General features: G+C 34.6%; 1 protein-coding gene across 4 annotated transcripts in view; it reads right to left on the bottom strand.

The window, feature by feature from the left end:
* LOC100647227 (anosmin-1) overlaps positions 1-16,006 on the bottom strand; it is a 36,178-nt gene extending 20,172 nt beyond the window's left edge. For 2 of the 4 annotated variants that reach the window (XM_048409754.1, XM_048409753.1), the window contains exons 1-4: positions 15,659-16,006; positions 9,919-10,043; positions 1,905-2,097; positions 360-689 (exon numbers count right to left, since the gene is read on the bottom strand). In XM_048409754.1, coding sequence (XP_048265711.1) covers positions 360-689; positions 1,905-2,097; positions 9,919-10,043; positions 15,659-15,800 — 790 coding nt within the window. In that variant the 5' untranslated portion in view covers positions 15,801-16,006. Of the gene's footprint in view, positions 1-359; positions 690-1,904; positions 2,098-9,918; positions 10,044-10,354; positions 10,569-15,658 lie in introns of those variants that run through there. The other 2 variants (XM_048409751.1, XM_048409752.1) reach the window with 2 other exon arrangements.
* Between the last annotated feature and the right edge of the window lie 314 nt (positions 16,007-16,320).

Genomic DNA, 16,320 nt, shown 5'->3' with positions numbered 1-16,320 from the left:
GAATAAGCATGTTTCGTACGTATTTGCGTTGTTCTTTGGATGCAATAAGAGTAACGCAGAGAAACCTTGGATGAATTCTTTTCGTTCTCTAACTTGCGCGTATTGCTCGGATTCTCGCGGAAGAATCGCAAGTTCCCTCGAGGAGCAATTGCTGGATAGTTGGAACTAACTCGTTTGCAAAGACTGTGCGATATTAATTAAGTGGTTTTGAAGCCATTCCCTTCTAAAGCTAAGTCTACATTTAACAATAAACGTGAACCAATCGTAACACGACGAGTGGTGCTTTTCGCGCGGAAGTGTCTTGCTCCAGATATTTGCCAATCGTTTATCGCACGCTATAATAATAATGTAACGCTTACCTTTTGTTTTAAAAGGTTTGGAAGGCTCCGAGTATCCTCGGGATCCATTTGCATTGATGGCTGCTACACGAAATTGATACCAGTGTCCTGTCTTTAATCGTTCTCGAATCGTTGCGTGTGACTTCGATGAAACGTGACGAACAATCCATGGACTTGATCTAGATTCCAGGTACCTTGGTCCAAGTAAATGTCGTTCCTCCACCAAATACCTCACACCTTTGATTCCGGTAGATTCATCGATACGCTGTGCCTTAGAATTATACCAAGTCAAAAAAACCAAGTTGTTCTTTTGTTGCCTGATTTGGACATTCCTGGGTATCACGGGTAAATCTGAAAAAAAAAAGAAAAATGCAAAAATGTGAATTTTATCTTGGTTTGTGCGTAAATTTGTACAATTCTCGCTGAAAAGTTTGGACTACCAAAAGTTTGCAATTTCAATCTACGATAAACGCTGTAATACGAAAATACGCTGTAATATACTGTTCTAGACTTATAAACTGTTGTTGCAAAAGCTTGTGTGTCTTGAAAAAAAAAATTCTCGGTCAGATATGAAATAATTTAAAAAGCTTGAAGCTCAAGAGACTGGAATGCTGGTCTGTTAATGATTTTTCAAGCACAGCGTTCGAAATTCTGCTTGTCCATTGGTTTTCATTGAATGCAGTGAATTTGTAATTACCGTACTTCTATGGTATCACGTACGTTTGTACACCTCTATTGTATGGTACACCTTTGTGAAGAGAAAGTGGTCCTTTGTACCGGGATATGGATGCTTCGGACTATAATTAGGCAAAGTGGTGGTTTTGGTTTTCGATAAAGCGCAGAGTTACGCTCAGCTTATTTCTAGACTGCGTTTTTTTATGCATTTATAGAAAATTTAAAAGTGTAAAATCGCACAAAATACACGTAATGTGAGCATATATGTGAATCTATTAATCGTTTTAACCCTTCGGAAACATCGAGTTAATTATAATTGTAGACATGGGCATGCCAATTTTGGTGTCTTTTCTTCGAAAACTTGTAAACGAAAATCCTCGAGTGTCTTAATCCAGCCAGACGAAGTAAGTTCCGGATATCTCTATAAAGTAAGAATTTTTTAAGTTTTAGAATTAGACCATTTTTGTAATCACCAGCGCATTTGTTCCCCTCGTTGATAAGCATTCATAAAAAGACAGCCACCTCTGATTTCCAATAATTTTTTGATATACCATTGTAGTCACCTTAAGTATTGTTGAGAAGGTTTCAGTTGGGACTGCCCGTTTATTAAAAAGTTATTACCAGGAAGAGTTTTTACGAATGTTTAAACAGTAGTTTATTTATTGATACAATAGTAGGCATCAGTATCTTTACTGAAAAATCTTGTAAATTAATTAGTTATTCGTAAATCATGCAAAATCAATGTTACAAGCTCATCACCTGCAGATACAATCACACTAATACACGCGCGCTCCCTCTCGTACAATTAATAGTTTTATATCGTAAATTAGAGAAATTACGTTCGTGTAAAGAAACCTTAATTATAAATGACAAATAAAATCTAATGCGTACCAGTTACATTGTCTAAACCGACGGGATGCATGCATGTGACACCGCAATCATGTCTGCAACATTTTGCTAAATCTGGGCAACGAGAGTCATCGACGCAAGCTATCAAACAAACAGCTTCAAAGGGTGACATGGATGCTTTATCAGGACAGTGACCAGGTTTTGTGTAATTGGATGCCAAGCAATTTTCCATACACTAAAACAAAACAATACATCGAACGATTATACTCACATGTATGTACAATATATTATATATTCTGCATAAGAAAATAAATATACAAAAAAGAGAAAGTAATATAAATAAAAAATTGTTAAATATTATATATATATATATATATATATATATATATATATATATATATATATATATATATATATATCAGGGAAGATTCTATCTCTTTCTGGTTAAATTGTTTCGTTTTCAACATCCAGAAATGATATTTATATTAAAATTAAAATTGTCCCTCCACATTTACTGATATTCGTCTTTGCACGAGTAACATTTTCAAAGAAAAAAAGTTATTGTTTTCTGATATCTGAACGTGTTGAGTTCGTACACTTAAACAAATTTCAATCTCAAACATTTCTCCGTTTTACGTTTCCTCGAACAAGTCTCTCGCTAGTCTACACAATATGGTTTTCATCAAAATACGTCTCTAATCATTGAAAAAATTTATCTTTGACGATATAGGATGCGTCACTCTTGTGCTATCCGACTTCTGTGGACACACCTTCCCGGGAACGTTGCCTTCTTACTTAAACTGTTTACGTTGCTTAGCAAAAGAAGAAGAATTTCCATAACTGTGAAGAAATCCTATTCTTGCCTTTTGCGACGTAACATCTTCATTTCGGTGGATCATTCTACGTATATTTTTAACCCATTGTTGGCGGTATACTGTGAAATAAATTTTGCCGCAGTTCCCGCCTATTTTTCGAAAATATGTCAATGTTTATGAAGTGAAAATCGTCGATTCTCACGTTTCTCGTCAGCAGTGTATTAATATACAATGCCCTATTATACAATGTCTACATAAAACGTATTGAACACTATTGTACTTATTATACGGAGTGTAATAGAACGCGCGGAACTCGTTTCCTCAGCTGATTGTATATCTAAAAACAATGAAAAAAGATTCTCTAAACATATCCTCCATCTGTCTTGCTTTATGAGATCTAACGAATTTTACAAACAGAGCAAACTTTACTGAAAATGTTGAAATATCAGGAATCAGAATAGAACAAGCTTTTTAACAAATTCGGGAAACATCAGTAATCGTTCAAAGTACAAAACGTTTACAGATTTGTCTTGAAATGCAAGGTGGTGATTTTCAGCAACTTCTCTAAAGGTGATCAGATAAGACAAAATCAGAAAAGAAAATTCGTCGTATCTCATACACGAAGACAGATACACGGTACGTTTATATGAATATTTTTTCATTGTTGTTAGATATACAATCAGCTCAGGTGCCACATGTTCTGTCACATCCTGTATATTATATAATTACATATCAATTAATTAAGTCGAAATGTATTAAATTTTGCCTCGTTTAATAGTTTCACGGGACTATACTAATTTGATACTATGAAAATTAAATATATAGAATCTGTTTAAAAGATACCTGATTAGAAGCAAAGGTATGTGCGAATATTATTTCTAGTTATTGTACAATATTAATATTTTTAATGCAAACTTAGTCACGAAAATTATCACGAATGTATGAATTTTCAGTTTCGTAATCCACACACGTATACGATTGGTAATAGTTATCTGGAAAGTGGCCGTCATTATGGTAATTTCCTAGCTCATTCGCTTAATGACTTAATACATTGCAAACAGTGTTGTAAACAGCACATTGCGCCGGCAGGATAAAATATCCCAGCTTCTCTTCTGTATATCGTCAAGCTAAAATTTGCAAATCGTTATCGATTTGCCTGATAAAAATGGAAGCGAATAGATCGTCTAGAACGTTTTAACGCTATGTGTCTTAATGTGCCAACAAAATTCATGGAACTGCTTCCATGACGCGGTGCGAAGATCCTTCGATAGAAGGAGCCAGGTCATTTTATACAGGATCCAGATTGGCCACACGAGACTTTCTCACGAATTCCTTCTATAGAGAATACCCCCACCCCACTGCAGCATGTGCCAATATCCTCTTGAATATATATTGATTTTTTGTAAAGAAACTGAAACCTCGCGAAATCAGGCCAACCTTCTCAAATCACCGAAGGAATCCTTCCACGATACAAAGAATGTTGAGAATCTATTCAAATTTACCCAGAGCGATAAACGCCTTTACCATTCCATTTAACTGTCATTAATGAACGTGTCGGTACACGTCGCTAATGATCCAAATGATCCTTGATGTTAAATAAAGAAAAAAAAATTGTTTAAATAGTTCTAGTGGAGCCAAGGTTTTCAGTATAATGCTTTACATTTAAGAAGTAATGTAATTTCATCGAGAGATTTTTGTGACCGACCGTATGTATCTCATTTGTGACGTTACGTAAGGAGAACATTTCTTTACTGTTCTTAAAATATCCTTTGATATTGTGGCAGGAGAAAGGGAAGTGTCCTAGAATTCGTTCTTTTTGTCTCTGAAGTAATGCAAGAAGCACGACACCGACTAACTGGATGGCAATCAGAAACAGGATCATGAAACGGCCATAATCGTTAAAGACCTTATATGCAAATTTTCTCTATTCATTTACGAAGGCTTTCGGTTGCATTCACTGAGATCCGGGTTGCGTTATCTTTCGAACCTTCTTCCTCGAGTTTAGAATCCACAAGCTTAGCTGAACTTATGTGCGCTATAAATTTTTTGTTCCGATTGTGTCCTTTCGGGGCCATTTTAGGTCGCTAAAGTCGAAATGAACGGTTTTGAGAATTCAGTCTTGTGAACATTTGGCCAACGAAGGTTTCGACTGTAGAAATCCGCGTAGAATCGTCATCATACATGTGAGGTAAACGACAAGTAACGTCACATTAATAGAGCTCCAAATGTTAATTTTGCTGTTTATCGCTTATCCGGCCGGAAAATATAAAATAATCCCAACCTAACCCGAATATTCACGATACAAATGCATGCAGAGTGGTCCATACAATGGATTAAGAGCACCAAATTTTAAAAAGGGTATTGTCAAAATCCACGCATCAACAAGTTGGCTGAGATTTCATACACCACTTCTGGCTTTGGTAATCTCGAGAACCATTAAAAAGTGTCATTCTAGTCGAATATTTTCCAGTGCCAATACTATACTAGAGCCCGAATTTCTACAAGCAACTTTTTCAATCATTTTTAATCCCCACATTGTGCTTATGTGTGTGAATGAACGGACGTATGTGTAGATGATCAAGTGATCAAGTGAGAATATAAGGAAATAGATAAAACAATTGTACACGGAGCTCCTTTTATGATCCGGAGGCTAAAAATAAACTATAGTATTAGTCCCCACATTGCTAGCGCATCAACACCGATCATCTTTGGTAAGTTCAATTATTCGATCGATAATTGCATCATGCAAAATCATTTTGATAATAAGGATGCTCTTTATGACAATAATGTACATAAATCTGGATGAATAGAAATTTCATAGGAGGAGCATTAATGCAAAGATGTTGAAGAAAAACGACGAAAAGTCACGTTAAGAAAAAGTATAACAGTTTAATATGAAGTTATTTACAAGGGCAGGGACGGTTGTGGATAACTTGCTGTAATAATTTCCGTATTTCGAACGGTAAAGTAGTTAACTATAGATGTTTATACTAATTATTTAAACTGTCTAATAACTTCAAGTTAGACCTTTGAAAAAACGACACGAATTCAGCTTGATAATACAAATACAAATACAGTGGGTCACGAAAGTACTCGAATACTTGCCACAGAATTCTTTCGTATGTATAATATATTACACGAATTACACGAAACTTTTTGAAATTTCGTTAACACTACTTGACATGATTACCGTGATTATATGTAATAGTAAAATTTCCGAAATCAATTTTAAAATTTACATAGAAGATACAAGACAATTATTGGTAACGTACACTTATTGTTAGTGAGAAATTAGGACGCAGCATACAAAGTAGTCTCGAACATGCGACAATAGATGCTATTTTTCCTGCACACGATTGCAAAATTGCAACACGTTGCAAAGAAAACAAATACAATACAATCAAGAGAATTTTCGTAGACCTTTTGCACACCTTCAACAAGAGGTGTATAGAATAACGTTACGATACTCGTGATAAATCATTTTCCAACACCTTGTAGAATAAACGAATCGTTTCTATTTTATTAGTAGCATTCGAATCCTAAGAAGTGCACCTTGAATATTGAATTTGGTTTGATTTATAGGTACATATTGTACTTAATTAATTTTATATACACGTAGCTTAAACGCCAAGGAAAATGGGTTGAGCTTAAACGCTGTATGTACGAGATTATCGTCTCGTCGATTGCAGTAACTTAAACACGACACATTTCGCCTCCATGGAGGACTCCATGTATACTATGTAACATCTTCATGCATTAGAACGATGATTCATAGTATAATACCGACCACGTGCTTTGGTACTCGGCAGGATTGCTCTTTCGCTTATTCCCATTTTCTATTTCTCTTCTCTTCCGCAACAAGACCGTATAATCTGATCATCAGTTGAACGCGACAAATGGAAAGAGAGGTTCAACTAGATACAATAACTGCTTGTCACTGAATCTGAGTTACACGCGAGCCGTACTATTATACTTTACTTGTACTATCTGGAACTATACTTTAGATATTTTATATATTTTTCGATATTAGGTAATCTATGTATTTTGCGTATATATCAAAGACATTAAAATATCCTTTCCCCAAGTAGTCGTATCTTTAGCTTTCACAAAACTGCGAACAAAGTCGTTACTGCGACCATGTCGTTATATTGAAATGTTGCCTGTTGGCAGGCAGGGATAGGCAGGTGCAACTACAAATGCGATATAATTAGATTCAGAGATGGAGTTATAATGGGAAATATAAATATCGTAGATTGAGTAGATTATCAGATTATTTAAAAAAAGGGGACAAGGGAGTCAGAAACTAAGATTAGTGCAACTTGCTAAGATTAGGTGCAAAAGTATAAAAGAGGCAAATAGATATTTTGTATGGTAAAAGAACGGAGGTGGTGTGTTTTATGCGAAGGAGTATTGGGAACACTGAACTACTGGGTGGAAGAACGTAGAGGAATTGAGGACAGAAGAATAACATTAGAGGAAATTGTTGAGACAAAGAGAAGATGAAAGAATGGTTAACGAAATTAGAAAGAAAGAAGGAGTGTATGAGAGTGGGTGAGGAAGAGAGGAAAAGTGAATAGAGGAGACAGACAATGGAACTATCAGATTACATTTAATTTAAATAACTAAGGCATAATTAAGAGTAAGTTCAAATATATATATATATATATATATATATATATATATATATATGTAACAACCTAGTGTATGTCGAACTTGGATGACTGTGAGAATGAGAAATCCATGTAAATCAATCTCGTTTTATAGCCGGCAGGCAAAAATGAATAAAAAGCAGATATATATTTAATCATAAAGTGACATTAAGATAAAGAGACAATAAAACTATACTTGTTACGATCCTACCTCATCAATGTTTCTATTTATAACGTAATATTTGAGTCTATCGCTAATTGAGGGCACTTTTGGACTGAAAAAGGGAAAATGACGAATGTGAGAGGTAATAAAGGGCGAGAGGAAGACGTCAATCGGGATTATGTGAATTGGAGGAGATTTTGGAAGATACGTTAGAATGTAAGGAGGTGAAGAGGGTGAAAGCTGAGAGTAAAAGTGAACGAAGACTGAAGATGGGAATGGAATGGCTTCAGATTTGAGAGCTATGTATCAAACAGAAAATTTTATATAATATCGAACCAATCGAAATTAACAACAGACCAGAGTGGTTTTTAAATTATCAAATAAGCGGCTCACGTATTAAATAAGTTTTTACTTCAATCTCTATTTTCATGTCTAACGTACGTATTTTTGTATATTTGGAATTACTTAGAACACTGACCTCGACCACATATATCAACGTCATTGAGATCGATTAAGTATACCTCCTACGTAATTACCATGAATTTTGACGATATTGTGTAATTCTGTATTGCATTGTTCGCATAATTATAGGTTCCGCTATAAAATATTTTTATGATGCTGCGAAAGTTACGTCGAACGGTAACGAACCCATAAAGAAGAGATGCGGTTTCTTAAATAAATTTTTCGCCAGTTATGCAAAACGGTGGACATCTCGCCGACTTCGATGGCCTTGTAGTAACTTGTTAAGGTTAACATTTTTAGCAATCTTTTCTAATACGTATAACCATAGTTCCGCTTTGGAATTCAAATCATCAAGCAATTTACGTTTAATACTACGTGTATTATTTAACGATTTACTTTAAAATTTACCTTAAAAATGTTCGTTCTGTAAAGAATTTGTCAATGACGGTCAATGATCACATTTTTTACCAAATGAATCAAAATACAACGTTCCATACATCAATCGATGCATCGAAAACTACTTTACGCTAGCTTTGCCGGCCGCGGCGGCCTGTTATTATTTAGCCCAACCCACAAACCATGTATCTTTCTTTTTTATTTATACAGTACTGCAGATGATTATCACATCATTGACTCGGATTTGATATTAAAGCAATTTTGGCAACGTTGTGCAATTTTGTATTATATTGTTTGCATAATTATATGTCTTATAATTATAGGTCTATAAATTCACTGTGACTCCAAAGGACTGCCGTGCATTTTGCTGCCGTAACAGGGATATACATTAATCGAACGGTCGAAGGAACTGGTCAGCGTACTTATTGGCCTACTTTTTGCAAGTAATGTAGGAGCGGATGTATCCTTACGCCGCGAGGATAATCTGGGGCCATTGACCAGCTGTACCGGACTTTATTACGAAAAACGATAGCAATGTCGATCCTTTAAAAAATTTCATTCGTATATCGCACAATTTTTTAAAATTGTGACTATAATGCATGACGTTGAATGTTTGATTACAAACAAATACAAAATTTCCATACGTAGTTACTAATTAAACTTCAAATTTTGCTATTATAGTCAGGATAATCGTGTCTTAAACGATTGCAATGTCATTAAAATTTCAAAAAGTTTCGTGTAATACTTAAAATACATTCATAAACTATGCTAAATGTTTCATGAACACTTTCATCAGCCACTGTATGTATTTGTATTACGTTATGCATTAACTCAAGCGCTCGATACTTCAGATTCGGTCGGAATTGGATCTTATAGAAGAGACGTAAAGTATCTTACATGGATATAGGTACCGTCGCCACGTGGTCCTCTTAGTATAGAATAATTCAATTACACTAGCCGTACATAGGACGGAAGAATCAAACGACGTCAACATACGCAGACATTGCGGCACTTTCACATCTTCGATCGATCGCACGATCGATAGACAGTTGATGTTGATAGACGATCGATGAAAAGAATCGTCGGAGATCTCCACGTGCTGTCAGATTAAAAACTTATTCCATCATACTTATATCGTCGTCGAATCTACCGAACAAGAATCAAATGATTGGAAGGCTGAAAAGATTTAAACCATCAGACTCGACTGGAACAACCAAATTCTAGGACTAACAAATACAGAGAACAAAGTATCTCTGTAAATATGTCTATACTCGGAAAATTGTATACCACAGTCCACAGTTGTTTCTTCGATACAACTTAAAATTTTAATAGGCTTTAAAATATACAAATATTTCGTTCTGCTTTTGGCAATTTATCGCATAAGCATTCCAGAACCCGGCAAGTTGCTCTTTAAATTATTCGCCGTTGCACACAGATACGTGTAGTATTAGTTGTATTCGTGAAATGTTCAGAGTATTAAATAGTATTAATAGTGGGAATATTAGTATTAGCAGTAGTAAATTAGCAGTAATTTTGATGTGTAGAATGTATTTACACGTTGGAGTACTTACTTCATCAGGATAATTGCCACCGCAACGAACATCGCATCTAGCAACTCTGATAGCGTCGTACTCTTCGATGTACTTGGTCCAAGATGCGAGACATCCTGGTAAAAGTAACCACCAAAGCCACCATTCTGCGAAAAAATTAACGGTAATATTGAATAACACATGATGGCGAGCGAAATAAATTTCAACTTCGATGAAACAAAACGCGATGAGCTTAAAACGAATCGAATTACATTTACTTTTTTTTCGAAAGGTTGATACCGATACGAATACCAGTAAGTCAATACACTTTCCAAACATGACATATTATACACTGGCAATATAGACGAAAGAAAAGTGAACAGCTATTATCTTTAGACTGCGAATTTTTATGCAAATTATTTTATGCCGCAATTTTTCATGGATACGGTTAAAAGAATCAGATCTTGGCAGGATTTACCTTTTGAAGGACTTGCGAAACCCTCGATGCTGTGGGACATTCTATTTGAAGAGTAATATGTATATTCCGAATAGTCTGTTAAATTTATCCTTAAGTCTTTTACAATTACGTAAAAATCTATAGTCTGATTATCACATTCTTTTCATAGCCAGAGACGCTTCCTGATAGTGCAATTTTGATTTTTGTGGGCAAGGACGATACAATCAAATACAGATCATCGTCAAAATACCTATCGAATGCAGTATTGCAAGGTAATTAACAGACTGATACGAACTTATGAATATTTAATATGTTACGCGTGTTGTACAAACAATTGAGTCGGTTCTTTGCTAAATCGGTTAATTCTGCGAGACAAAAAATATAAAAACATTGATGAAATTATATCAGATATCGATATGTATCGATAAATAAAGTGAGTGCTTTGCAAAGGCACCAAAATTTGAAAAATTTCGAAAGTGAAATTAACCACTTTATCCTGTGAATGGCTCAATTAATAATGGAAAAGATATAAGTATGTTACTTGTAAATCCGGTTATAACGACCAATCATAGATTACGAAAAAATAATTTACACGTAGCTGAGAACTATGTCACAGACAAAATCGAAATACACGAAATAAAGCAATCGATACTATCAACACTAAGTTGTTTGGTAACTGGTGGTACAAGCGACCAGAGGGTGATTCTACATGAAAAGATGAGTAGGAAAGAAAGAATAACATTTTTTCATTTAAGGCTTCGTTTTTTAGAAAATCAATTTTAAAACCCAAATATATATGCATATACACATGTATGTATAACATATGCATACCGCGCGCGCGCGTCTTTTGTGTGTGTGTGTGTGTGTGTGTGTGTGTAAATATAGTATAAGTAGAATTTTGTGAATTTATTAAAGACGACGAAGATAACGAGATATAATTATTTACGATTATATTTACATACTTTATCACTTTCAGTACAATGCTTTAATTATAACTTTAATTAAATAAAAGAAACAACGTTCTATACTTTCTGTTCTACTTCTCTATTAACGAAACAAAACATAAATTGCTAAAGGAAATTTCAATATATCTTACTTGATAATATCTACTTTGAATGTTCCGCAGTTAAAAGCCATATGAGTAGCGTACAAGTATGCGTGTGTATGGGATATACGTACATATTAATTTTGGTATAACGATTGCTGGATACAATTTTGACAGAGTTTTATGCATTTGTAGGAAATTTAAAATTGCAAAGATGTGCATGGCATGTGAAATTACACGAAATATTCAAAGTACAGTACTTACAATATTCAATGGATAAAGTAAATTTCTATTTAAATTCCATCCGCCTAATTAGGTTTACGAAAAATACGAATTTGCATAAAAATCCGCAGTTAATGAACGCAAACAGTTCACGAAAGTACGCGATTTGTATTTACAAAATTCTAACGAATTCTTAAGTGCACAAATTGCTGACAGTGTAGCGCGACATTTTGTATAAACAGATGGATGTTTCTACTTTAGTAACTCGGGTTTCTCTACTAAATACGCAAATCGTTCGGATTTGTCGTGCAAATACCAAATCCATGTAGCGAAGTGTTGGCATATTAATCACGCATATCGTTGGACCTCTGTTACCAAGTACGTGATCAAAGTTTCATCGATGTGTTCTGTGTGCGTAATTTCGTCGTCGAATTATAGAAATCGTTCGTCCAAATTTCATCCGCGTATTCGTACTAAACACTTCAACGCGTCGCAAAATTCATTGAAAATTATTTATTTCCTTTTCAACTCTGCTGTCCTTCTCGCTTCTTCTTCGCGTTTGTATCTCTTCGGATGTCTTCTCTGTTCTCGAACTATTATATTATTATATATTATATTATATTATATTAGTATACTAACTATAGAAAGAGTAGAATACACTGAAAAAAAAAAACGAGATACTTCGAAACCATGTATATTTTAATAATATCTGTTAAAATATAACATGCATTTAGGATCACGTATAAGCGAAGAGGACAACAGGATTAATGTCAATCTAATATCAAGCTGGTATATCAGTTGCTCCGATATTTATTTTATTGAATTGTCTATTGAGATTTTTCATCCTCGTAAATTTTGTCTACAAACAACTAAATCTTCCTTTAACTTTGTTTTTCTTATTCTTTATTGTGATTATAATTTATAATTAATCATACATACATAGGGTGTCCCGCGACTCGCAGACAATCGACACGGAGATGATTCTGCAATTAGAAACGAGGCAAAAGGAAAGAATACAATTTGTTCGTCCGTGGCCTCGTTTTCGAGAAGATCGAGTTTGAAAATCTGTGAAGTAGACAAACTTGGCCAAGTGCCGGCAAAGTACGAGCAAACAATCAGGAGAAGGTTATTTCATTCGGTTTAATTAAAATTCAATATTATTTCCGTTTAAGGCCTGGTTTTCAAGAAAATTAAATTTGAACATCTTTAGTTAAAGAATAATTTAGTTGAGTCGATTGTCCACGAGTCACGGAACACTCTGTATATCTATAGATATAGGGTGTCTGTTAACTAGTGGTACAAGCTATCGGGGGATGATTCCGTATGAAAAAAATAAATGGAAAAGAAAGAATAAAATTTGTTCGTTGAAGGCTTCGTTTTTGAAAAAATAAAGCCTGGAAATCAAGTATGTACATGTATACGTATGTGTGCGAAGTCTCGAACGAAGAAATTTTATTCTTTCTTTACCATTTATTTTTTCACGTAGAATTACCACTTGGCTGTTTGTATTACCAGTTACCAGATACCCTGTGTACATTATGTTCATTTTCACACCTTCAAGTTGCCCACAAATGCATAAAAATCTCCCTTCTACTTATCACATATTTAATATCGTTGCCATGCTGCTTTCCTTAATTAAAGTCCAATTTAGTTCCACACGTTTCCGTACGATCGCTATTACGTTCAATCTCCGAGAAATATTTACTTCCCCTTTATTAATATTGCATAAATATCGTAAAATAACTTGTACGTATTGTGATCTCAGTCGGGGAAAAAGCTGGAAAAAGAATCCTTTGTATCTTAACGAGCCCATTTGTGTAATGTAAGAACCTTCAATCGTTTAAAATCACTAAAGAAGTAGGTAAGAGGTATTTTAAAAAACCGGTTCAATTATCGTGGTACAGCTACACTGTGGTTCGCGATAGCCAAATAAAGAAAGAAATTAAATGGATCCCTCGTACTTCTGAAATACTTCTATTTTACATAAATGCTTATGATTGTTTCTTGTTAACCTGATACCTTATACTTTGATCTTCAAACCATTTGTGTGCTTACTTTGAGATTGACCGATAGAGGAACGAGTGGATGAATTTGCAATAGAAAAATATATTGAAATAAGTATAGGTATAAGTACAGGTATAGTGTATGCTGATCCAGATCCTCACTCTTACAGCGTTACAATACAATAGGAAGAAGGTAGGGAACACGTTCATATATTTATAGCAAAGGACATTACCAAAAGTATATTACCTTACCTTTGTATGTAGCTCTAGCTGAAGGTTGCAAGAAACAACAATAGAAATCTACTTATAGCTCTTTTCTTTCTAGATCTTGTAATCCAAAACAAAATTTATATTCAAGGGCACAATAATACAAACCTCTCCTTATTTCGAATTTTTTTTTTTTTTTTTTTTTGTTTCCCTAAATTCTATTTTCTTCGTAACAGCGGTTTTCAGGTCACCGATATACAAAAGAAAAGATGTAGAGTTTATATGTATGTATGTATGTATATATATATACTGCACTACCATTTTGTAAAATTGTTGTTAATTAACGTTTCACTACACAAATGATCTGTGTATAAAGAAGAAGTTTCAGTTTTTTACTAAACAATTTTCTTTTGTCAATATACCTATATATTTTTCTTCTGATGTATTATACAAAGAAATTGAATGAAATTTAATTACATTATTTCAATGAGACGCACATTGCTTAATCACATCGAACAGTAAAACAGTATAGAGCGAGAGATTCCAAGTTGGTATATCTAATGGTGAAATTTTATAGATTCTTATATTTCGATTATATATCGATTTTTACTAAGAAAATTTTGCATGGGTGGTGAACTTTACATACTTTATCAACAGAATTGTATGAAATCAATAATCATATTTTCCAGTAACGTCCTGAATTGCGTTATAAAATTACTCGATATAAGCCACATGTAAACAATATGCAATAGATATAATAAATAAATCTCCTTATAACATCTTTAAATTTCTCTTATGTATATAAAATAGAGTAATAATTAAGTAATAATAGAAAAGGTTCTAAGAAAAACCTAAATATTTTCATTTTGATAATTTACTTGAAAATAAATGCGAATTACCGTATGTTTGTCACATCAGCCATAACATATGAAAATTTACTGTTTATTATAGGTGAACTTCAAACAAATTGCTAAGATTTTTACAACTGTACGATTTAAATATCTTCATTTTGTTTTACTTTGAATTAACGTTTCATTTGCAATTTTTCTTAGTTAATTTACATCATAAAATTTGGTTTTTAAAATACTTACATTTTAAGCAGTGATTACGAAAGGAAATTCCAACTATACGCTTAATACCTGTTTCAATCACTATTTCTTCCTACATCTATTTTATAGAATTCTGTTTTTCCGCAATTTATACAAACTTGTAGAATCTCCTCTATTCTTAATTTGTGTCCTTAATTCGCCGAATGAACTCGCGTATTTTTGGTACTTTGATAAAACAATGAATTACCATATACTATATTCTATTTGCGTGTCTTTCAACAATGTTGCTTGTGTGCAACTGTTACAAATTCCCCTCGATGGATTAAAATAAATGCCAGTAACTGTATTTATCGCCTCAAACGTCGCATATAAAAATTTACTATTAGTAATCATTAAACAAATCGTCGAAATTTTCACCAATATTTTCAAACATGATTCTTAACTGCTACTTAATCACCAGCTAAAACTTTAACTCCTACATCATACGCTGTTATAATTCTACAAAATGGATCTATATTTAGCAAGAGCAACGAATAAATATAACATATAGCATAGAATAGACGACTGTTACCAACATGATAAAAGATTGTCCTACAAAAATGTACCCAATTCTATCAATTTTAAACTCGATTCTTATCGTCACGGCATGTTGCAACATTTGAAGGTGAAACGCACGAAAGAATCTCTAAAATATGCAACGAAGATCTTCGTATTGTTCGAAGATGAGCCAGACAATGGTGAGAGAGTCGAAAAGCCCTATTGTAGTAGCAGAGACCTAACAGTCGTTTGACATACGTACGTTTCAAAATAGTTGGCAACGCGAAGTCAACGCATGATTTTACAGCGTAACTCGAGCATCCAGCTACGTGCATCAGGGGTGTCAAAGGACTTCCGTGCGTTGGAAGAGGCAGCGGGCAGAAGCGCCGGAAGCGGAGCGGCATATCCACGGAGACGTCGTTGGTCGGTCAACAAAGTACCGGAAGGATCTTCGTGTGCGATCGAGTAGCGCGCAGCGAACCGGTAAAACCAAAGACGAAGTGAGCCGATCGCGGTGAACCGTTCGAACTGAGATCGGGCTTACTTTCTTGCGCGGTCTGATCCTCTCCTGCACTTCTCTGGCACTTCTCCTACTACTTCGACCCACGCCATTCGTTTCCACCACCCTGCTACCACCCGTCGCAATGATCGAATCATTAACTTTGGAAAGGGTCCTGCCAGTGGCGAATACAAGCCTCTCTTTCTGTCTCTCTCCCTTTTTTTCTCTCTCCTTCTCTTCCTCTCTCTTTCCCTCTCTCTCTCTCTACCTCTCCCTCTCCTTCTCACTCTCACTCTCTCTCTCTCTCTCTCTCTCTCTCTCTTTCCCTTCTTCCCCCTCCTTCTCTCTTTCTCTCTTTCTTCCTGCTTCGAGTCTTTCGTTCAATATCACTCGCGTTTCGATTACTCCTCACCTTCGTCTTTTTC

The sequence above is a fragment of the Bombus terrestris genome, chromosome 10, assembly GCF_910591885.1.
Source record: "Bombus terrestris chromosome 10, iyBomTerr1.2, whole genome shotgun sequence".
NCBI lineage: Eukaryota > Metazoa > Arthropoda > Insecta > Hymenoptera > Apidae > Bombus > Bombus terrestris.
This window is presented reverse-complemented; position numbering and strand designations above follow the sequence as displayed.